We start from the raw sequence: 24,860 nt of genomic DNA, 5'->3' as shown, positions 1-24,860 counted from the left end.
AGCTTTCAACTTCAGCTTTCCCATCTTTGTAAAATGATCAATTTTTCTGTAAAATGCTGAATTCTTAAATTTCTAATATAAAATCTAGGAGCATTTTTATATACCATTCCCTGAAACTTTTGATTACACTGTATTCAGAAACAGAGAGCAAATTATTTTAGAAATACAAACTCATTTCAAAAGGCAATTAATATAACAGTGCAATTAAGTCAGAAATCACTAACAAAAAAATAAACAAAATCCCCAACCATCCCTGAGGGAAAAAAATTCTATCAAGGGAGTCAAAGAAGAAAACAGCACAAAAATTAATCAAAGTAGCAAATATGAAACTATGTTTAATACAGCTAAAGCAAAGTTTATAAGGAAATTAATAGCTTCAAGTGATTTTAGTAGAGAAGAATAAAGACTTAAAAAATAAGCCCAGTTACCAACTTAAGAAACTGGATAACAGAATAAGCCCAAAGAAGAAGAAAAGATAACACAGAGCAAAATGTAATGAAATGGGAGTATTATACAAGACGATAGCAAGAAACTCAGAAGTTACAGTAAAAGGGGAATGGAACAGACAAACTTTGGCAAGACTACTCAACGTAGAGAGAAACGCATAAATGAACAGTGAGAAAACGGAGACACAACTACAGATCCTGCAGCAGCGAGAAAGAATACCATGAGTGACTTTTTGCCAATAAACTTAAATGCTAAGAAAGTGGATAAATTATAAGAAAAATACCTGACTGAAGAGCAAAAAAGAAAGCTGGAGTAACTTTATTAAATACATTGACAATTAATCTCTGACAAAGGAGGCAAGAATATACCCTGGGGAAAAAAGATTCTTCAGTAAGTGGTGCTGAGAAAACTTGACAGCTACATGTCAAAGAGTGAAATTAAAACATTTCCTAATACTATACACAAAAATAAACTCAAACTGGATTAAAGACCTAAACGTAGGACTGGATACTACAAAAGTCCTAGAGGAAAAGAAGCAAAATATGTTTTTTCATAAATCACAGCAGCATTTTTTTTTTTTTGGCTCCATCTCCTAAAGTAAAGGAAATAAAAGTAAAAATAAGCAAATGGGACCCAATTAAACTTGAAAGCTTTTGCACAGCAAAGTAAACCATCAGCAAAATGAAAAGACAGCCTATTGAATGGGAGAAAATATATGCAAATGATGTGACCTATGAGGGACTAACCAACATATATAAACAGCTCATATAACCCAACATCATATGAGCTATATATGAGCTCATATAACTCAACATCAAATAAAAAACCCCAAACAACCTAATTTAAAAATGGGGCAAAAGAAGTTAAGAGACATTTTTTCAAAGAGGAAATGCAGATGATGACACAAAGTTAAGACTTTCTACCAAGCAGGTATTGGGATGAAGTGAAGACTAGTATGTAGGTTGATACAATAGTACATATTAGCAATGTGCCAGTTCTTAAATTGGCTTTTAGAATCAAAGATGACCATGCTACTGTCATGATGTTATAACAATATATACTACATATACTAATATAAGTACTAGGTATTAGATATGTGATAATACATAATGTTACACACATATATAAAATACATACACAATAATACATGACATTGCATATATATGTAATAATACATATTACATATACTTACATGGATTATTTTAGGGGTCAAATATTGTGTGATAAAAATTTAAAACAAAGTATTAAAATCAAAGTTTATGCATGAATCAGCACATAAAAGCTCTCCTAATTAACTGATAAATTTATTTCTTCCCAGTTCACTTTATGCATATTCATCACTGTTTATTTTATTTAAATCTCACGCAATGATTTTAGAAAGTGTCAAGCACAATGGATACTAAATCCAAGTATATAGCACTATAAGGAAGAAAACAAGGACATTATAGAGAATTGATGAATGCTGCTTTCTATATTTATCCCCAAATTGGTCAAAACCAAAACAAATAAAATTCAAGCCATCTGATTTTCATTCATAAACAGAGAGAAAAAATAAAAGAAATGGGCTACCATAATTTAGTTCACTGCTTTATTCTATTGGTATATAATGAACAGTCAGTTTCTCTGTCATTATACTGTACTGCACAGATTAATCTTTCCTTAAAATGTTAAAAAACAGGAAAGATATCTTTTAAAATCTACCAATAAGCAAGGATTGTTTTCTTTAAGAGCCTACCAGTATGCTAATTGCTTCTGAAGATAAACTAGTTACTTGTAACTAATGGTTACTACTGGTAAGAAAAAGAAGAGGGAGAAAGAACCTCCAGTGGGTTAAGGACTATAGCATCTTCAATTGACACAAAGCCTTAGAACAAAGTACCAATTAAAGAAAAAAAGGCAGATGTAGAAAAAGTTAAATTTTCAGGGGGAAATCACCAAAAGTTGGAAAAAGTAGTGAAAAAACGATCTATTCTAGATGATCCATAAATCAATAAAAAACTCCAAATTTCTAAAGTAGATTCTACAAAAGAAAAAATGGATTTCCTTTCATCAAACAAGACAGCTCAACAAGCAAAGATCTGAGAAATCTCAAGGACCTTTGTTACTCAAAAAGTTTATCTCATGTTGTCAAGGACAAACTGATATTGGAGCAAAACGACTTTATTTTTAATTTGCCCAGAATGCATATGTAAAACTGCAAGCTGAGTAGTAACACTGGGCAGTGAACCGCACAGAACAAGGCTTGCTTGGTATTCATCCTGGGTCTTAAATAAATGTAGCCTGCCAAACGCAGCCCACTGGATTATTTCAACCTCATTATCCCATTTCTTTTTCTAGAACCTCTGTTCCATTTCCTCCTTCCTATCAGACACTTAGTTCACTGTTTTTAAAGCTCTTTGCCACAGGGGTAGGAAAGAAGGAAAAGTAAGACCAGAACACATTTATATTGCTAACTGAAGCAGCTCTGAACCGGTACTAGACATGGAAAAGATTGACCATGACGAAGTTTAAACTCCTAGGTTCTTACAGCCTGAGTGTCTCAAATGCTTTAGGATTTCAGCAGTGTGCGGAAGGGAGCTTCAGTCAACCTTTCAAAGGGATGACCTGGCTGTGGTGACTTCTCAACTCTTCTTAGACTGTGTTTTGGCAAGAGTGCCACTGAAGGGTCATGTTTGATATGGGCCTTCCAGAAATCCCATGGAAAGTGCTGAGGGGAGCAGATAAAGAGGGGAGATACTTTTAAGATGTCTGCACATCACAGCGAAGCTACCCAGACCAACCCCAAACAGCCCTGGAGGCTGCCCAGGCTGGGCCAAGGGACAGAGAACGTGGACGACCTGAAATTATTTCCACCAAAGATATCTACTTAGGAATCTGCTGCTGCTGCTGCTGCTGCTAAGTCGCTTCAGTCGTGTCCGACTCTTTGTGACCCCATCGACTGTCAGGGGTCCTGTCCATGTGATTTCCCAGGCAAGAATACTGGAGTGGGTTGCCATGCCCCTCTCCAGGGCATCTTCCCAACCCAGGGATCGAACCAGAGTTCTCCTGCGTCTCCTGTATCGAAGATAGATTCTTTACCACTGAGCCACGGGGAAAGCCCAGCTAGGAATCTACTTAGATTAAAAAAAAAAAGAAAAAGACTTTCCATTGGAATCCTACATGGCTAAATTTTTCTGCCAAAACATCCTGCGGTAATATGTAATAAGAACAAAGCAAAACTAAATTATGAAATCTAAATGCCAGAAAGAGAATCTTACATCCTTTTAATCAATTTTACCCATTAACATTAGAGTGTGCTGGAACTCTATCCACCTTCCTGTCTTCCTCCCATTCCACAGACTGTTGTACATAAAATGTCTTTTTTCACATTAGCTGAGAAAATAATCAGTACGCTTTCTGTGATGAAAACCACTTTTTGCTTGTAAGCTTTTTATTCCTTATGCAAAATTTACCCACGAAAACTAAGGAAAGAACACAGATCCAGATAAATAAAAGTGAATCAACTTCCTCTGCCCCATCTCTCACCACTGCAACAAATCACAGTCAACTGAAATAATTAACATTTTTTAAAAAGCTGCATAACATCCCCAAATATGAAGGTACTACAACTGAGACAACTATTCCTACACTGACTAGCATTTGTGTTATTTTGGTTGTCTTAGGCTTTTGTCACATCAAAAAAAAAAAAAATACTCCGCCAGTCAAGCACACAGAAGCACACATATACGTGAACACAGCCATCAGTACCCATTATACTGGCCCCATTTATGGCCATGTGACAGTCTCCCAAATAGGACTTTCAGAAGATCTACAACAAGCTGTCATACTCCCCACAGCAAAACAGGTAACACCTGGGAAATAGTCACAGAACATGCTATGCACTTAAAACAAAGTGCATATTATGCTATGCACATAAAGCAAAGTCCATCAACTTTTAGGTATCAATTTTACATTGATTCATTTAGAAAGGTTGCAATAATAAGGTATTTATACAGGAATCTCTGCAAAAATAAAGCCTATACTGGGGTTGATTTTAACTTACCTTTTTTTGACACTTCTGCCCCATTTAGTTCTTTTTGTGCTTCTTCAATTTTGTCTAAGAAAAACAAAAAAAGTATAAATTAATTCATCATACACAAATAAGAAGACAGCAAAACAAGTATATTACTTATAAATGGTACCTGACACATAGTAATAAGTATCTGTTGAATGAATTATTTATGAAACAAACATGTGTAAACTGTTAAATAATAGAGTCCTTTTAAAATTGTAATTTTAATTAAGTCTTAGTCACAAGGGCTACTTCCAATTGTTTCCACAATGCAAATAATTAGTGCGTTTTAAATACTGAACCATAATTTTAAAATGTATAACTGCCTATTCAAACTACATAAAAATAATTCTTTTTTTTTATGAAGACATACAAATTTCACTGGTGAGTTTCAACAAATGCCAACTGGCTTAGAAATAAGTCTAAGCTAAGTTCATAGATGGCCTAAGACCTAAGTCAAACATGGAAGAAATAAAAGGATGAAAAATAAATGACGGGCTGAAGCACAGCAACACGATGCTTCTGCCAACCGTTGGTTACAGAATAATTACCCATGAACTGTGAGGGTGGAATACTGAATTAAAGAGGCACTGAACAAAAACTAAGGGCTTCCCCCGTGGCTCAGCAGTAAAGAATCCGCCTGCAATGCAGAAGACTCGGTTCGATCCCTGGGTTGGGGAGGTCCCCTGGAGGAGGGCATGGCAACCCCCTCTAATACTCTTGCCTGGAGAATCCCATGGACAGAGGAGCCCGGCAGGTTACAGTCCATGGGGTCGCAAGAGGGCCAGACACGACTGAGCAACTGAAAAACAGCAACAAATATACAGCACTTCTGCAATCATCACTTTCAGATGAGCATGGTTCTGAAAGAAGCAACGACTAAGAAAGAGTTGGGGCGGCTGCCTCCCAGAGCTGCAGCCCCCCGTCTGAGCTTTGAGCACAACTGGACTTGGTCAATAAGCGCATGTTCTACGTTGGTAACAATTAATTTAAATTTCTATAAGGATATACATAATTGAAGATTGACAGAAACCAATTCTAAGTTTAATACAGTGGTCTAAACACTAACTGGTAAAAGGTAACAAAATTCCTGATGCTATTCTATACTGAAATGAACACCGTAACCATAATGATGTGACATTTCAGCTAGTCCACTGGAGCAAAGTTTAAATGCTTTCAAAATAGTGGTATGTCAGCCACTCATAACCTCCCAGTATCCACTATCAGCTCCCAATGGTCACTGATACTAAACATCATCGCTGGCCACGGAAGACGGCATCCTCCCCACCACAGGCCCTTCAACCTCCGGTGCTACCTGCCTCTTCCCCCGCCAGCCTTGCCGGAAAAGCCAGAAACTCAAAGAACCTTCCATTCACTGAGCAAACTTCTTTCCATTGCATATTGATCCATCCAGCCTGCCTTATCAAGGCAGATGGGGAGCATGAGAATGAAAGAAACAAGTCATGGTTTATCACAACTCCATCTTCATCCCCACAGCAACGGCCTATTAGCTCCCTGCTGGTTATCAGATCCAGAGTAAGATTTGAGGGGAGAAGAGACAGTCTTTGGAAATGATACAATTTTTTTCTCATTTGCAAGCTTTTAGTTATTTCTCATGAAATGATGAGTAAAACGAAACAGTAATGGGGAAAAAAAAAAAAAAGCCCTTAATAAATGCAGAAAGTAGATTCTGTATTTAGCAGAACTTTTACTTCAAAAGGAGAATTCCAAATGTGTGACTGAAATCTATGTTAATATACATGACAAAAGCACAAGGCACACTTTCTCAAAAATAAATAATACTGAGTATATTGGAGATATTCAAAATGTAAATAAGTATTAAATACACAGTCTTTGAGAAACAAAAAAATGAAAAGCACTATTACTTCTATGCCAGCAGTTTGCCTAAACTTAAGAACCATAAATAACACATATGTATATATTGTACTGATATATATTCATAGCAGTAATGACTATGTGTAAGAGTTTGTGCATACATAATTTGATATTATATAATAAAACAACTTTTCATTAATAGGATTAACTGGGGCTCCAGGCAGCAAAAGCTCATGACTTAACACGTATTTAAAGAACAGTTTCTGTTTAGTATATTGAAGTTTGGCCACCTTCTATTTGTACTTTAACATGACAAATTCTTGCAAAAATGACCTCAATTTACATCAGTAGATTTGGGGTATCTACTGTGTTAGGTATAGGCATTTACTTAAATGGAGCTCTAATTCAATAGGTAATTACAATCTTCAATGACAGAGTTTATAACAGTCATTATAAGCTCTTGCCTTACTTTTTAGAAAAAGTCCTGTTTATATTTAACCTCTGTTTTATGATTCTCCTGGTAAAATATGATGTTTTAAAGACACTCTCCATTTTGGACTCTGTGGGAGAAAGCGAGGGTGGGATGTTTCGAGAGAACAGCATCAAAACCTGTATATTATCAAGTGTGAAACAGATCACCAGCCCAGGTTGGATGCATGAGACAAGTGCTCGGGGCTGGTGCACTGGGAAGACCCAGAGGGATCGGGTGGAGAGGGAGGTGGGAGGGGGGATCGGGATGGGGAGTACATGTAAATCCATGGTTGATTCATGTCAATGTATGGCAAAAACCACTACAATATTGTAAAGTAATTAGCCTCCAACTAATAAAAATAAATGGAAAAAAAAATAAAAACATTTTAAGAGAAAAAATAAAATCGTTTAACCCATCCAAAAAAAAAAAAAAAGACACTCTCCAAAGCTACAGAGAAAGTACTCATTTATTATATGCTCTTAATTGGTCCGGGTAAGACAATTTACTAGTATTTAAAAGCAACATTTATCATTTTTTTCACTATGACCCAGAGTAAGGAATGTATTTTTACATTCCAACCAATTACACATGTGTGTGTATATGTATATTACATGTATACATAATTCAGAAACCAACTTACCCATACACTAATTTCTGTCCTTTCCTATTAAAAATGAAAAATGCTGCCTTGCCCAGACACATTGGTTCACAGCCCCATGCTGGACAGCAAACCCACGGCTTGAACCCACAGACAGAAAGCAGTTCTCAGCCAAGGGCTGCACCTCCCAGCCAGGACACCTCTCATCATAAGCCTTGATGGGCAGGGGGGCACGTGTTGTTTAGAACAGGATCTCAGGTTCTTAGACACCTTCCATTATGCCTTCCCCAATGTCACTGTTATCTGAGCTCATAATTTCATAAAAACGACACATTCAGAAATAAATAGTAGTTTTTCAGCTGCTTCAAAATAAAAACAAGATATATGTGCAAAATGGACAGTCACACCATGTTGGTGAATCTAAAATAAGTAACACATTCTTACTGTAATGAGTTCTTACTGTATTTAAATTAAGATGCAATTGTAATTAAGTCAACTTTTACTAAATATGCTTGGAGTTGGTCACCTGGAAAAGGTCCCGGCAACACACGAATGGATCCATAATTATCCCTAAGATCCAGAGGGACCCATGGCTGAAAGAGTGCCAGGCCTGGGGAGAGACTACTGACAGTGTAGGTAAAAGTTTGGTTCTGCAACTATTAAAAATGTGCGCCTTTTGGCAGTTTTTCTTTTCTGGTAAAGCAGAGAAACTATTTGTTAATGGTACAGGCTATGAACAAGCTTATTTAATGCCTTGTATGTTTTAAAACTTTTGCTTGTATAAGAAAACAATGCAAAAATGTTTTATTTTCACCACAGGTAAATAACTAACTGTAAATAAAGAAAAAAAAAAAAACCAACTTGTGAAACATAATCTGAAACCACTGAGCCAAAACAAAAAACAAAAAATTCCTGGAGCCCTTAGGAAACCACCGTTCTTTTGGGGTTCTGGGAAGAAGACTGGATCATTAAAAACAAATCATTTATAAAAATAAAATACTCCTCAAATAAGGATTTGAAGTAAGTGCCTGCTCTCTGACCATTTTCACCCTCCGATGAAAGGGAGGGGGTCTCCTGTACCACCTCCGAGTCTCAGCACCACTCCTCAAATAGCATGAGGGTCCAGGATGTCAGTTTTGGGGTCCAACCCACCAAACTGCTAGGATTTGGTTCAACGACAGTTGTGTGTTTTTATTGCGTTGACTGTCTTACCTGGTTGCAGGTACACAAAAAAGAACTTAGAAATACAAAGTGTAAAAGAAAAATGGCTCTGCATTACAATACCCTTTCCACAATCATCTTAGTATCAACTTGATGGTAAATATAAAGCCCGATTCCCCGGCGCAGCGAACCAAGTTCTCCATGGACCCACTCCCCCGTCTGCAGCCGCAGCCACACCCCTGCACAGGTGCCCTCGGTCCCGAGACTCTTCCAGCTGCCGGCCCCCGCCCCATGGCCTCGGGATGGCGGCTCCTGGAGGCAAACCTGCTCTAACGCCCCCCGCAGAGCCACCGCTGCTTCGGGGAGGGTCCGTTTCTCCACCGCTCCGAGTCCTGTGAGCGCTAGCAGCTACGCCAGTGAGGGGGGCTGAGTGACTTGCCCACGGTAGAAATGCTGACAGCAACGTGCCAAGTGACGCGGGGAAGCACGGGTGCACCCTGAGAAAGGGAAAAAGGAACAGCCGCCCACAGACTGAGCACTGGCCTTCGCTGGTTTCACCTAAGAACCTGGCGCTTTATCTTCCTTAAGCTTAAAGATGATTTCTGCATTGGAGAAACTGCATCAGTGCCCCGAAAGGGCACGTGAACCAGCTGCTCCTCAGCCTTCCGACCTAGTGAGGAGCTAAATGATCACCCCAATTCCAGCAGCGCCTCCTCCTCGCCTGCGGTTCTGACAGGCACCCCTGCTCTGACGCCCAGGGGCTCTCCTCCTTCACGCAGCCCTAAAGACGCCAAGTGGAAACACTAATAGTAGATTTTCATGAGGCAGAGCCTAAGGAACTGTAAAAGGCACCTCTGTTTATGGAGAGGGAGACCATCTGATTGAAAAAAGATCACCATATGTGACTGCACTATTTTTACTACTGAATAAGCCCAACTCCCACGTCCCGTCATCACACGTCAGCACCAGCTCCCTATTCTCACTGGTAACTGCTCAAGCTATTTCAATAAGACTAAATATATGACCATGACGTAATGTGAAAAGTGCACCCAACACCCATAACCACATACACGTGCTCTTCTAAGTGACGATCCTAGAGTTCACTACTAAATCTGCTAAGTAAGCCTAACTTTGTAGGTGACACATTTTAACCTGTAAATTATATCTTTCATATTTCCAGATCTATGTCTTGTAGGAAGTTAAGCTCCATAATAATGCCAAAAAATGATAGTCTAGACTTGTAATACTTCAAGCTGAAAAATACTGCCTGAAATAAGTGGGGGAAAAAGAGAGAGAGAGAGAGATTCAACTCTGCCTTAATGAATTTGAAAACTGTGATTAACAAGTTCTAGAAAAATGTAAAATTACTCAATTTGATCCAGAAAGAGAAACTCAACTAGAATACCTAGAGAAGATTGAGAAAGTAACCAGGGAATAATACAGAATTACTTTTTTAAGGTTAAAGGCCAAGATGGTCTTGTCAACAGATTCTTACCAATTCTGAAGAATAAACATTTCTCCTAAACTGTCCCAGAGCACAAGCTAACATGAAAGGTGTTCTAAATAATTTATAAAAGCGGCTATAACCCTGATATCAAAATGTGACCAAAGGGGCAGAAAAATCAACACTACTTAAAAATCTCCCAAATAAATATAGATTTAACAATCCACACCCAGAAGTACATTCCAAGATTAGAAAGCCACACCCAATGAGGGTGTAAAGTAAGTATGCAAAGATATTTCAGGATTGGTGGTGGTGGTTTAGTCCCTAAGTCATGTCTGACTCTTGAGACCCCTTGGACTGGAGCCTGGCAGGTTCCTCTGTCCATGGGATTTTCCAGACAAGAATACTGGAGTGGGTTGCCATTTCCCTCTCCAGGGGATCTTCCCTACCCAGGGATTGAACCCATGTCTCCTGCATTGCAGGTAGATTCTTTACCACTGAGCCACCAGGGAAGCCCATTTTCCAATATTAGAAAACATATTATTATCATTTGTAATAAGGAAACAGGATGGGCATGAGGGGGAAGGTAATTTAAATAATGTTCAAAATGTACTTGATTAAAATATCTATCTTTAGTGTAAACAAAAAGCAAAACAATAAAACGTCAATGATAAATAAAACAGGTTACACGTCATCACATTAACCAAGTGGTATTCTGATACATATCCCGAAACAGAGGAACTAGCCAATAACCTATGATCACTTCCTTTCAGAAGCCTTCCCTGACCTGCTACCTCAGGCCCTGGTCTGTGCCCCCAGCACAGAGTTCTCAGCCCCTAAGCCTCGTTCACCATGGGATATTCCGAGAGCCTGTGTCCGCACTTGATTTTTTCATTAAAGTAGGTGTTTAGACCAGTAGACCCTCAACACATATTTGTTCAATAAATGAATCACTACTGCAGTATTTACTATAGCATTTATGTTAACAATTACTTGGGGATAATTTTACATGTAAAACCATAAGGGACTAGTTAAAGAACTATGACATTTCCATACAACGGAATGTTGGGCAGCCATTTAAAATACTTTTGAAATACCTATTGATAGAAAAAAATGCTCAAAGTGTATTATGTAAAAACACATTTTGTCATGCAGATGTATGTGTACATACACACACACAATTTCTGTAAAGAAATAGGCTCAAATGTAATGATTATCTGAGGGTAGGTAGCACATGAATAATTTTAATGTTATTTCTATTTTCTTCAATTAATAAATTACCTATAACATTTTAATATAAAATATTATCTAAATTTAATAAAAACTAAAAATCCTAATACATGCATGCCAAGTTGCTTCAGTCATGTCCAACTCTTCACGACCCTATGGACCATTGCTTCCTTGGTGGCTCAGACAATAAAGCGTCAGCCTGCAATGCGGGAGACCTGGGTCCAATATCTGGGTCGGGAAGATCCCCTAGAGAAGGAAATGGCAACCCACTCCAGTACTCTTGACTGGAAAATGCCATGGACGGAGGAGCCTGGTAGGCTACAGTCCATGGGGCTGCAAAGAGTCGGACACGGCTAAGTGACTTCACTTTCACTTTCATGGACCATAGCCTGCCAGGCTCCTCTGTCCATGGGATTCTCCAAGCAAGAGTACTGGAATGGGTTGCCATGCCCTCCTCCAGGAGATCTTCCCAACTCAGGGATCGAACCTACGTCGCTAATGTCTCCTGTGTTGGCAGGCGGGTTCTTTACCACTAGTGCCACCTGGGAAGTCCCTAAAAATGTGATTTAAATTGTTTAAAGAAGAAAAAGTCATCTGTCTATAGGTTCTAAAGTCCAAATTTCCAGATCATATGAAAGACTCTGGGATAACTTATAAAACCTAAGAACATTAATATGCCGAATGGTTCATTTGGTTTGGAATATATTTCTTAGCTCCTGTGGCCTAGCACTAAGGATACACAAAGATGAATAACCCTGCCCGCAGGGACTTGGAGAAGTGAACAAGCAACCCCTCCCCATGCGGGGACTGTGTGAGTAAGTCCATGGGGAGCACGGAAGCGTGTGAATGCGACTGTCTTGGAAACAGGAAGAATGGTCCTGAAGCACCTTCATGGAAGGAATAACACAAAGGCTGTATAAGCAGAGGAGAAAATGAGAATTCCTGTCTGGAGGAGGAAGGAGCTCAGAGAGGGGACGACCAGGAGGCTTCAGAGGCAAAGACGCAGAAAACAAGACAAGAGTCAGGAACTCATCGCAGTGTGTAACATAAACCTGGAGACAGCAAGTATAAAGACACGGGATTTGAGAGCCACCTTCTTATGTAACTCGTTGCTAAAACCACACCACGGAGTAGGTGGAAGCAAAAATATAACTATTCTATGAAGTAATTTGGCCATAAACATCAAGATCTTTGAGACCAATCTCTGCATTTTAATATGCTGATTCAAGTACTGATTCTAGACTGAGACGATGAAAGGAGTGGAACAAGGCTACACATCACAGTAGTTTTCACAAAAGAAAAAACATAAATAATCAGTGATACCTGGAATATAGTAGATGCTCAATAAATATGTGTTGAATACTTGAGAAATGGTTTAGTAAACTGTGGTACCTTCATGTAATAGAACTACTATATTATAGGTTTCTAGGAGGACTTACTGAATCAGAAACTATAGGAATGGTGTCCCAGACTGTATAAATTTTTAAAGCTTTGCCAAATGTTTTAATGGGCCACCTACCCTCCAGTTGAAAATCACTGGTGGGATGAGAGGTAGAGGAAGAAAAACCCAAGAAAAAGCTCCCCCCCCACCAAAAAAAAAATAGCTGAAAAAATTAGGAGAATCAGAAACAATCTGGCCACAGAAGTCAAGAGAACAGTATTTCATTGACAAATGAGAAGGTGATGCAGCTGAGGAAGATGGAAAATCTTCCACTGGATTGAGCAGTTCAGAGGTCCCAGTAACGCTTCCTGAAGCCTTGAAGTGGAAAGAGAGGCTGGCGGGCAGAGGGCTGAGAAAGTGATGGGTCGGGAGGTGGCGAAAATAGAGCAGAACTGTCTTTCAAAGCACTCAGCAAAGAAGAAGAGAGTGAACTTGAGGTCCGGAGAGAAACACAGCATAAAGGAAGGCTATCTGGTTTGACGTATTTCTCAAGGGTGTTTACAGACCCAAGCTATTGTTGTTGTTCAGACACTAAGTCATATCTGGCTCTTTGCGACCCCATGGCCTGTAGCCCTCCAGCCATCTCTGTCCCTGGGATGTCCCAGCAAAAATACTGGAGTGGGTTGCCCCAGACCCAAGGGAAGGAATCAATAAAAAGAGAGGAGAGATACGGGCAAGAGTTGGGATGTGGAGGGCAAGGCTCTGAGGAAAGTGGAGGCCAGCCCGGAGTCTAGGCGGAGAGCTGATTCTGAATAGGGAAACACCCAGGGCGATGCTCTGAGGTCAGAGGGAAGGGCAGGAGAGGGGTGGGTCCTGTGAAAAGTCTGCTGACAAGAGAAGGAAGTTGGAGGGAGTTCATATTCAAACTTCACAATCTTATTGAGATAACATCTGGCTGCCTAGAAAGTAAAAGGAGTTTAGTGATTATGTTAGAGTGTCTGGAAAGTGAAAGTGAAAGTGAAGTCTTTGCGACCCTGTGGACTGTAGCCTAACAGGCTCCTCCGTCCATGGGATTTTCCAGGCAAGAGTACTGGAGTGGGTTGCCATTTCCTTCTCCAGGGGATCTTCCCAACCCAGGGACCGAACCTGGGTCTCCCGCATTGCAGGCAGACGCTTTACCATCTGAGCCACCACGGAAGCTTAGGAGGGGGTCTTAGAGACTCATACAAGTTAGACAAAAGTCGATTTTAAGGACAAATAAAGCACTGATGAACAGCAACTAGGGACCCATGGATGTAGAAATCCACATTATTCCCTGAGCTCCTTTCTCCAATGGAGCAGGCACAGTGCATTTGTTATCTGATGCACAGCTGTGGGCACCTCTCATAGCTGTCTTTAAAGTAATTTTATCTATTCTGTCTTGTTTTTTCTTGTGACTTTTTATTTCAAAGGACATTCTATATCTCAAATCTACAAATATAGATTTGAAAGTCATAAAGAAAGCTATAAATGGAGTAATGTTGGTCAACAAATGTATGTTCAAATATAATCTGATGATACGTAAAAGTATCTGGAAACTTAAGAGGCACCAGTTAAAACAATTTTTAAAGAAATCTACTTATATATTTGAACCTTTAAAAACAAACCAATAATGAAAAGTTTTACAGGACAAAAAGCCTAGTTTCTTTGGGAAACAACTTGCAAAGAAAGAGAGAGAATTGGGAATGGTGCCTATCGATCAAAAAAAAAAAAAAAAAGAAAGACATATCAAACTACAGAATATGTGGACCTTATTTTCCTTGATTCTAACAAAATGTTTAAAAAATGATGACACTGCAGAGAACTGGTAATTTAAACACTGATAGGATAATTGATCTATTAAGGAATTTTTTTTTGTTGTTTCATAAATGTACTGTGATTATGCAAAAAAAAATTTTTTTTTTGTCTTTCGGAGCTTATATAACAAAAACGTATCAACAAAATGATTTATCTGAGGTTGTAAAACACCCATAGGAGGCGAAGAGCCCAGAGGAGGAAACCAGACTGGCTGTCCAGGGGTGAATTACTAAACCTAGGTGGTAGCTAAACAGAGGTTTATTACACTACTCTATTTATAATCATTTTTAAACTCACATCATCTAAAGTATAAAAAAGAAACAAAAGAAGGAACTCAGTCTGAAAATAAAATTTTTAAAAATCTAATTACCAAAGTACTCCTCACATATCGTTGGTTCAAATAACAATCATAAGCAAGAAATGATATGGAAGTGGGAAGTAAATGAAGCTAGGTATCCAAAGGCCGAGCACAGTAAGCCCTCAATCGAGGTCACGGACTCAGAAATAACTGGAGCCAATAGGAAATTCAGTAACTTGTGAGTTACCACTAGGAGTCAGGTTTGTACACACTAAAGCCGGAAAGGACAATAAAAAAAAATAAATCATCATTTCTAGACATGTGACCACCAGTGTAATTCCTTTCAGTTGGGCAAAGGGAAGGTAAGAACTTGAAGACTGTAAAGGTTTCTAAACACAATGTTTAAAAAAAAAAAAAGAAAAGTATGAAACCCAAGGAGCAGAACAACCTATATAGTATACATCTACTTGTATCAAAATATAAAAACGGATGTGTGCATTTTTTAAAAAAACACAAAATTGAAATAGATGATTTTCCTCCCAATCTATGTTCTAGTACACATTACAAATAGCAAGCAAATTATCAGCTCTGAAAAATCCTTTGAAAAACTGAAAGCACTTTTTCTTCTTAAAGTTCCTTTTAAATAAATTACTGATTAGTTCAGCCTATTAAATACTGTCAAAATGCGAGAGCTGATGTAAATTCCAGGGGAAGTGAAAAGGCTTCTGTGAGAAGAGAGCATGAGGAAAGCAGTTATAAAGTAGGACTAAGCATACAGGGACGTCACGGGTAGGAGTTACGTGTGTTAGTCGCCCAGTCGTGTCTGACTCTCTGTGACCCCACGGACGGTAGCCCGCCAGGCTCCTCTGTCCATGGGATTCTCCAGGCAAGAACACTGGGGTGACAGCCATGCCCTTCTCCAGGGGATCTTCCGCATCCAGGGATCAAACCTGGGTCTCCGGCATTGCAGGCAGATTCTTTACGGTCTGAGCCACCCAGGTGTTACATGGCAGAATGCAATTATGCAGAGTGAGAGGAGAAGATGGTAAAAAGTTAGCATGTCGAGTAAGGAATCAGGAGTCTAAAATGACATGGGAAGTTAAGGTTTTGGTGGCTGGACCAAAGATGGTACCAGTCTGTGTGACCCAGAAGCAATGACTGGCCGTCACAGCTATCTATTCACACTTAGCACGATACTCACATATGACGGAGTGAGCGCTTTATGAACACTCAGGGATCATTCAATCACTTACTATATGAACAAATGAGCAGAGAACCTTAAACTGGGTCTATGACGGATGAGAAGTCCTTCTGCAAACATGACAATGAATTTGTAACATGAGACCAAATGGACGGGGCCTTATTCCAGGAAAGCAGCTTCAAGAGAAGCCAAATAGAACACGATTGACAGGTCAAGGCTGGACATACAGATTCAGAATTAAGAGTCTAGACTTCTTGTTTATTTTAATAGATTCTGGTTTGTGTTTTATCTGTTTGGTTACAAGAGATCATTGGAAGCACTTTGTTCTCATACTATTTCAAATGCATTCTGTAAATAATTCTGTAAATAAAACTACTATCAGTGGAAAAATGAAAAGTCAGAAATATGATGGGTGGGAATAAACGGGATACAGAAATCAAACAAGAGGTTTGAGTGGAGCCAAACTTCATCAGTTCACGAGTAGATGGTTTTCTATTAGGATGGATTTTGCTTTTGATTTATACTTATAACCCTGGGGATTTGAGTGATGACTTTTTGGAGTAAGTATGAGAAACCTAAATTTAAGATTAGTGGTTCAGATCAGTAGATTATTATGGAATTCGATTCTTTTGTGGACATGTGTGCATATTTTTTAAATGATGCTGCAATGTCTCCATAAACTTTTGTGAAAAAAGTGATGGGAAATTAATATGGGTGGTTACCTCTGAGTAAGAGATAAAAAGCAAGAGCAGGAAAAGGGGGAAATGCTCATTTTTTACATTGCATATGCTTCTGTGGTACTTAATTTTTTAAATTAAGTCTATTACTTATATTGAAAATGTATTATTCATTGAAATATATATGTATGTATAAAAATATATGTATGTATATATAAATATGGGTAGTCAAAAATAAAACTTGAATGCCTCAATTCCCTAAAAGTATATAATTGCTTATTTACTTAAATGCTTAAAAAATACATATATTGCTTATGTGTGTACATATATACACACATATCTGAATGTAAACATATGAATATATATGCATACTTGTGGATTCTTTTTCTTTCAATATTCTCACTTCAACTCTGTATTATTCCATTCTTTCAAATTATTTGATACCTGTTTCCTCCTTCCAAATTGGGGTTATTTTAACATTTACTATATCAGTCCAGGTGGTGCAGCGGTAAAGAAGCCACCTGCCAATGCAGGAGATTCAAAAGATGCAGGTTAGATCCCTGGGTCGAGAAGATCCCCTGAAGAAGCAAACGGCAACCCACCCCAGTATTACTGCCTGGAGAATTTCATGGACAGAGGATCCTGGCGGGCTACAGTCCATGGGGTTGTAAAGAGTCGGAAACAACTGAACGACTGAACACTGGCAACAGCAATAATACCTTATAAATATTACAATCCACTATTCTTTTGGATTTTTTATATTTTTGGCCATACTGCAAAGCTTATGGGATCCCCGTTCCCTGACCAGGGATGGAACCCATGTCCCAGGCAGCGGAAGCATGGCATCTTAACCTCCGGACCCCCAGGGAAGTCCCAGATCCACTATTCTTTACATTTTAATTTACCTAATTCAATGGGTTGGTCAAAAATATTCAGGTCAGTTAAGAAGCCTGTTTTTTCAACCTAAAATAGTCCTATTTGCATCTCTCCCAAAGGGTAATTCCCCAACCAGCAAGAATCAGAGGTAAAAAGCTATGAAAAATTCTAAGTAGGTGGTGGAGGGGAATGAAGTAAAGTGAAAACAAAGTCTAACAGGTTTAGTCACCAACCACAGATGTGATCTTTATGATGGGAATTACAGTCAAAATAAACTAAAACGCCCCCTCGTTTTGTTGTTCATCAAGACCCGGCTGCCACTGCGAAGTACTAATGGCACGTGACCCTGTCCCTGTCACAGCAGGCACCTCATTCTACTGTGCCCAATTCTTGTGCAGGGTCTGATTCCTTACCACCCGGCGGGGCCCACCCGGACAGGGACCAGGTAGGTGCTAGTCACTGGGTCCCCACACCCTGCTGGACACCCAGCAAACAGTCTTGACAGTTATAGCAGGTAAATGTTATTAAGTCCTACCATTCTATACGGTATCAGGGAAGAACAGACCTAAAAAAACTCCAAAAAGTTTAAATTAACTACATCTTGTAAACAATCCTTATTATGTATTCTGTTCTATAAGTTAATAAATGGCCTAGAAGAAAAGTTCCCAAACTTTTCATAGTTTCGCAGAGGAAAACAGCAGTAGAAGAAAATATATAGCATATAACCATTTCCAATTACTAATATTCTATGCTATTATTAGTGACTTGGTTCATTACAAATACAAAATGTAAAGAAAAGAAGTGCAGAAATGGATAGCTGGTCACAGGTGTGGACCACAGTACTAATGGTCAACCATAGCTTTTTATTACTGGCCAAGACACTCAGAGAGAAAAAGTCCATAAAGTGTAGTGAAAGTATTAAGTCACTCAGTCATGTCCTACTCTTTGCAACCCCATGGACTGTAGCCCACCAGTCTCCTCTGTCCATGGGATTTCCCAGGCAAGAATACTTGAGTGGGTTTCCATTCTCCAGGGGATCTTCCTGACTGAGAGATCGAACCCCGGTCTCCTACATTGCAGGTGGGCTTTTTACCATCTAAGCCACCAGCGAAGTGGAGTGAGTAGCTATTCTCTTCTCCAGGGGATCTTCCTGACCCAGCGATTGAACTGGGGATTCTTCACCATTTGAGCTACAAAGGAAGCACCAAAGTCTCTAAACGGATTTCCAAAAACGACTAACACTTAGAAAACCCATCATTAAATCTTCTGATTACATTATGTTAAATTATATTTTAGGAAAATAAATTCTTTGGGAAATATTCACATTACTGTTTGAGTCCATTAGCCTAAATAATCAAATAACAGTTCATATAATTTTGTATACATGTGCAAGAGCATGTGTAAAACGAATCTCTATTTGTACAATATAGAGTGTGTATGTATCTATTACTTTGTTTGAAATATAACCACCACACCATTACATGTAAACATGAATATGTCCTCTATTTATCTGTCTTCACCATTATCTAGTAATAACAGTTCATGAGCAATAATGATACAGCATTGGACCCTTAGAACAATTAAGTGGTTATGAACAAACTTTTATGTATGATAAATTTTACAACATATAAAATTCCTAATCTGCATCTTTAAAAAACAATCACTAAAAAAAAAATTAAAAAGACCCCATATACTTTAAACAATCATCACAATTGAAACAATGAACAAATGTCATTTTTTTTCCGCAAAGGAAGTACTTGGCCACCTCCCACACTGTCAAGGACTCTGGCCAAAAATAACAGTAATTAGGCTTGTAACCTCATATGTATGGATCTGATCTAGTCAAGCCAAAAATAACTCTGGTTGTGTATCAACTGTAGGCATTTGTTTCAGAGGCTGTGTCACACAGGCCAAGTCAGGCAAGTTACAGTGAAAGCGCACTGGAATATAACTGAACTTGAGAAAAATTCAAGCTCTTTCAGTGCAATTGAAAGTTCTTTTCAATAATATTGTAGCACATGAGGGTACCCAGGATACCATCAACTATTTCTTAAACTCCCTAAAATATATGTTAAACAAACCAGCGAAACAGAATTAACACACACATGAATTTTTTAAAACCTGGGTGGAGGAACCACAAGTTACCTGTCCGGAGCCATCATTAGAATCCGCCCTCCTGGAAACCTTCCTCCAAGAGGAGGGGCTGCACTGCCTTTGGGGTGCCCACCCCCAGCTCGCCTGCCCCCAGCGTGGCTTCAAACTCTTAGGGCTCCTTCTGAGAACCGCCTGCCGGGGCTTCCCTCACACCTCCTGGGATGCCCTCACCCTCCTTCTGACCCTACTGGGGAGAAATCTACCAGTAACAGCTAAAGCCCAAGTGCTTGCCCTGTGCAGACACAGTCCTGAGGACTCGATGGGGACCCACTCACTCAACCCTCCCCCAAAACCCACCCAGGAGGGAGGAGCCGCCCATGATCACAGAGAAGCAAACCACAGCTCCTGGAAGCAAACGCAGCGCTAACACGGAGAAACCTGTCTGCTGGCTTTCAACCCAGGCATGTGGCCTCCAGAATGTGAAGTTAATGCTACGCTATACTACTATTCCGTATTATTTAAGAGGCTGTTCTGCCCAGGCTGGCAACTCCCCCTCTTTCATGTTTGAGCTTAAGCGCCGTATGCTCTCAAAGCCTCTCCTGATCCCCGCTGCGGCCTCCAGAGTGTGTGCCCACACACCCTGGCTTCTCTGGCATTGAGCGCACGTGCACATTACTGCTTTCAGGCCTGGATCACCTGCTAAAATCATAAATGCCACATGAACATCCATCCTGGCACCTGACGACCTGGCCCACAGTATTTATCTGTGTTGCCATCGTTCAGTCGCTAAGTCGTGTAGGACTCTTTGCAACCCCATGGACTGCAGCCCTCCAGGTTCCTCTGTCCATGGAATTCTCCAGGCAAGAACACTGGAGTGGGTTGCTGTGCCCTCCTCCAGGGGATCTTCCTGATCCAGGGATCGAACTTGCATCTCCTGCATTGGCAGGTGGATTCTTTACTGCTGAGCCACCAGGGAAGCCCCTATTTATCCATGCCTCCCCAATTTTTCGTGACCAAGCTTAAATCCCAACTCTCGGAAACTTCTATCCATAAATCCAGAAAAGCTGTTTCTCTTACCTTTCTGGGCATCCCTCAGAACTTCATTTATCCAAATGACTGGATGGAATGCAGGATCTATTTAAGGGTATTTAACTGGGCTTCCCTCAGAACTCAGTTGGTAAAGAATCCGCCTGCAACGCAGGAGACCCTGGTCTGATTCCTGGGTGGGGAAGATCCGCTGGAGAAGGGATAGGCTCCCCACTCTAGTATTCTCGGGCTTTCCTTGCAGCTCAGCTGGTAAAGGATCCACCTGCAGTGTGGGAGAGCTGGGTTTGATCCCGGGGTTGGGAAGATCCCCTGGAGAAGGGAAAGGCCACCCACTCCAGTATTCTGGCCTGGAGAGTTCCATGGACTGTATGGTCCATGGGGTCGCAAAGAGTCGGACACGACTGAGGGACTTTCACTCACTTTCACTTCACAACTTTATCCCCTTTGCCCACTGTCACTTGTCGTCTCACTTACTTCTCCAGTTCTCCACTGTGCATAAACTTCTTTTCCATCTCTGAGATTTCTAAGCCACCTGATGGGTAAATCTCTCTTTCATCTTCCCTAGAGGTAGGAAAATGGGCCCCACCACACAAGTGCAACCCTCAAAACACAGCACGTGTGCAAATGTGGCTGAGCCCACACCTGTCAGAGCCAGTGACCAGACAAAACCTCTCGGCCACCTTTCTCAGGCCCACTTGCCAGGGCAACTCAGGGTGGAAAATTGAGCTGAAAGCGTCTTCCCAAGGGAGAAGGAAGCAGCCAAGAACTGGTCTAACCCGTCAGCAGAACTGGAGTGGGGGTGCGGAGGAGGGGAGGGGGCGCGGAGAAGCGAAGCCCCACAGAGCTCTCGGGGAGCAGCCTCTGTCCCCCCTGTGTCTCCTCTTGGGTACCAGACGTCACAGCGATGACAGGCCGCGGCTCTGGCTCAAAGATGAATTTCCATTCTCCACACTCAGACACACCCAATTTCAACAACATCGTTTCATGGGGGTAAAAGGGTTTATCATCACTGCTGAGGTCATGGGCATTAGAATCTTGTAATAGTAACATGAATGTTGCAACTACAAGCCAGCGATTTTACTCACTAGTATTAACAAAAGATCAGTAAATTACACTCACAGTGATCTTACTAAAGTTGCATCACTAAACAGCCTGCTGGAGTTACTTGCTGTGGAAAGGGAGGAATTCCATCCAGTTTCCCTCAATGCTCTGCTACAGAGCAGGCCTGGAACGCTCCATCCCTACCGCTTGTTCAATTTAGGGCATATATCAAAGTCACCCTTGGGATGCATGGCTTGAAAGAATCTGTAAACTTCCCACTTGGGACTGAAAAGCAAGATCCTCGTTTGCTGTCCCAAGAACTGACTTTACAAGTGGCTGCGCTTGGACACAGACCTGGGCAGGGACAGGCACCCAGGAAGAAGCAGGGGCACACCCTATCTGTAATGCACAGCAAACCATTCCAAGTTTAAATATGCAGTCCCTTGAGAATCACAGACTCACGGTTCCCAATATTTTTACAAAGGTCGAGGACAGCCTGTCATTCCTAACTTTGCCAAGAAACACAACTGAGTCCCGGGCATGGCCAGGCAGGCCCCGGGGTTCACTGCTGGTGGGCAGCCTGCCCTGCGTCCACTCCTCAGACCTTCACGGTCCTTCTACTCTTGTCAAGACTGCAGTATTCTAGCAAACCCCAAGCAGCCCCCCACGCGCAGCCACACCTGCTCCCTCCCCTCATTGTCTGCTGGCATCCTTAACACACTCTGCAGTTACCTTACGTCCACTGGTTTGACGCATGTCTGTATGTCTCTAGCTGTGAGTTTTGGCTGGGGGTGATTTTGCTCTTCAAAGGGTATCTGACAATGTCTGGAGAGCTCTGGTTGTCACAGCAGAGGGGGAGCACTTGGCATCCACTGGGTGTAGGCCAGGGATGCTACTGAACATCCCACGACACACAGGAAAGCCCTGCCGACAGTCATCTGCCCAAAACACCAAGAGCGCCAAGACGGAGAAACGCTGCTTTGTGGGGTTTGCACTGTTCTAGGCACTCAGCCGTGTCCCACTCTTGTGACCCCGTGGACTGCAGCCCGCCAGGCTCCTCTGTCCATGGGACTCCCCAGGCAAGAACACTGGAGTAGGCTACCATTCCCTTCTCCAGGGGATCGTCGTGACCCAGGGATCGAACCCGCGTCTCCTGCACTGCAGGCGGATTCTTTAGCACTGAGCTACCTGGGAAGCCCCAAACTCTGCTTTAAAATGATCCATATTTGAATGGACATCTGAAAAAGGTTCAATATTACTTTAATCATATTTTCTATTCCTCTTTTATCCTAGTAATTATTTCCAAATGGAGCAGTAAAACATAATTTGGATTACAATCTTATACTTTACCACAATGAACAGCAGTACATGACAGCAGTAACTTTGCCATGGGTGTGAAGGGAACCAGCCTTCACATTTGCACTAGAACTAAGGGACTCACATGTATTCTGTTGTCAAATATGAAAAAAACCGAGGCAAGAAGAGGTGCAACTTCCGCTATCACTTGGCTAAGATATAAGAAGCTGGGATTCCATCTCAGGATACCCGGATGGAAAGCTTTTCACACTATGCCAGGCTAGAGTATTAACATGCAAAACACAGTGTGGTGGTTAAAACCTGTCATGGGTTCAAATCCTGATCCATCTCTTCTTATCTCTATGACATTAAATTACCCTCTAGACCTCAGCTTCCTCATCCATAAAATGGGGGTGGGGGGTGGGGAAGGAGGCGGAAAAAACAAACAGTACCTCCCTCACAAAAGTGTGTGAGATTCAGAAGAGACAACAGGGTAAATGCTTAGAACACTACTTTAGCTTGTAGTTAACATTCACATGGAATTCTCCAGGCCAGAGTACTGGAGTGGGTAGCCTTTCCCTTCTCCAAGGGATCTTCCCAACCCAGGGATCGAACCCACGTCTCTTGCACTGCAGGCAGATTCTTTACCAGTTGAGTCACATGGGACACCCAAGAATTACCTGCTATTATCTAACCATATGCAAATATTTCACACCTCATCACCCTTTCACTTGCATGAGTAATCAAGAAAACTGATTTTGGTCTCCTGTTGAATGGGTATACCTGGGAATTAATTTAAAAACTAAGAAAAATAATGAAAATATCAACTCCATCAACATCTATACCTAGTAATTTATAAACTTTTATGCCTTTAAATATTTAAGAAGGAAATTATTCTTAATATATAATATTTCAAACACAAAAGAAGTAGAAGGTTTTAGTAAGCCAAATAAAGTTATCACTTAACAAAGTTTTAAATATATATATAATTTCTACTTTTATTGAAAAATTTCCAAAATGCCTTAATGTGAAATGATAGTTTCCAAGTAAATTCAGTAATAAATTTGTACATTTTACAAATCTTTACAGTAGTACTATGTACCACTATGTATGATACCATGTCTAGATTTTACTTAACACTACTTTTATTAAAAAAAAAAAAAGACTTGGTTTAGCATTTCTTTCATGGATTAAATTAGGCAATTAGTTATCTTTAAAAATAAGCTGTAATAAGCAGTTAATGGCTGTAACAGCCATACAATGTACCTTCACCTAAACCATTTCTGACTCAACTACTATAAAACAATCACTCAGATTTCATCAGAAGACTGAGATGTCAAATAAGTTTCTTTATATTTGGTAAGTTTAACATCTTATATGACTTCCTCTAGAGAAACATATTTTTGATGTAGAAATATTTTAAACAGCAGCTCAGAGTTTAAGCTAAAATTACCAATCATGTTTGTTGTTAAACAAAGGCGTTATCCGCAATGATAGCCACAAGAAAACAAAAGACCAAAACAGTCATCACATTCAATCTACCACTGACGTCAAGAGAACAAACCAACAAGACCCCCCAAAATGATGCTACTACAAACGCATTAACAGACTTTTCTGTTTGACATAAAACTATTTCCAATAAAACCTATTAACAGCAATGACAAAATTCCTAACATTCACCTAAGACACAAGCAGGTTTATCTATAAAACACACAACTGATTTTCCTCTACCTATTTACGTAGGAAATTTCTTACAACTTTCATTGTTCCCTGTTCCTTATGCTCCACTGCAGAGCTCTGTAACACCCGTATACTCAGGATCCCAGGCTAGTGACAGTCATATCTGGTTCCAGTCTCACCTACCCTGTTAGATC

The 24,860-nt window shown here is 40.4% G+C and overlaps 1 protein-coding gene across 6 annotated transcripts in view; it reads right to left on the bottom strand.

Moving 5' to 3' along the window:
* HIVEP1 (HIVEP zinc finger 1) overlaps positions 1 to 24,860 on the bottom strand; it is a 129,697-nt gene that overhangs the window by 50,170 nt on the left and 54,667 nt on the right. For 5 of the 6 annotated variants that reach the window (XM_043449588.1, XM_043449591.1, XM_043449585.1 and 2 more), the window contains exon 3: positions 4,490 to 4,543. In XM_043449588.1, the coding sequence (XP_043305523.1) occupies positions 4,490 to 4,543 (54 nt within the window). The remainder of the gene's footprint in view (positions 1 to 4,489; positions 4,544 to 24,860) is intronic. The other variant, XM_043449590.1, reaches the window with a different exon arrangement.

This window comes from Cervus canadensis, chromosome 28 (assembly GCF_019320065.1).
Source record: "Cervus canadensis isolate Bull #8, Minnesota chromosome 28, ASM1932006v1, whole genome shotgun sequence".
In the NCBI taxonomy this organism is placed as follows: Eukaryota; Metazoa; Chordata; class Mammalia; order Artiodactyla; family Cervidae; genus Cervus; species Cervus canadensis.
The sequence above is the reverse complement of the archived record's forward strand: the minus strand, read 5'-3'. Positions and strand labels throughout refer to the sequence as shown.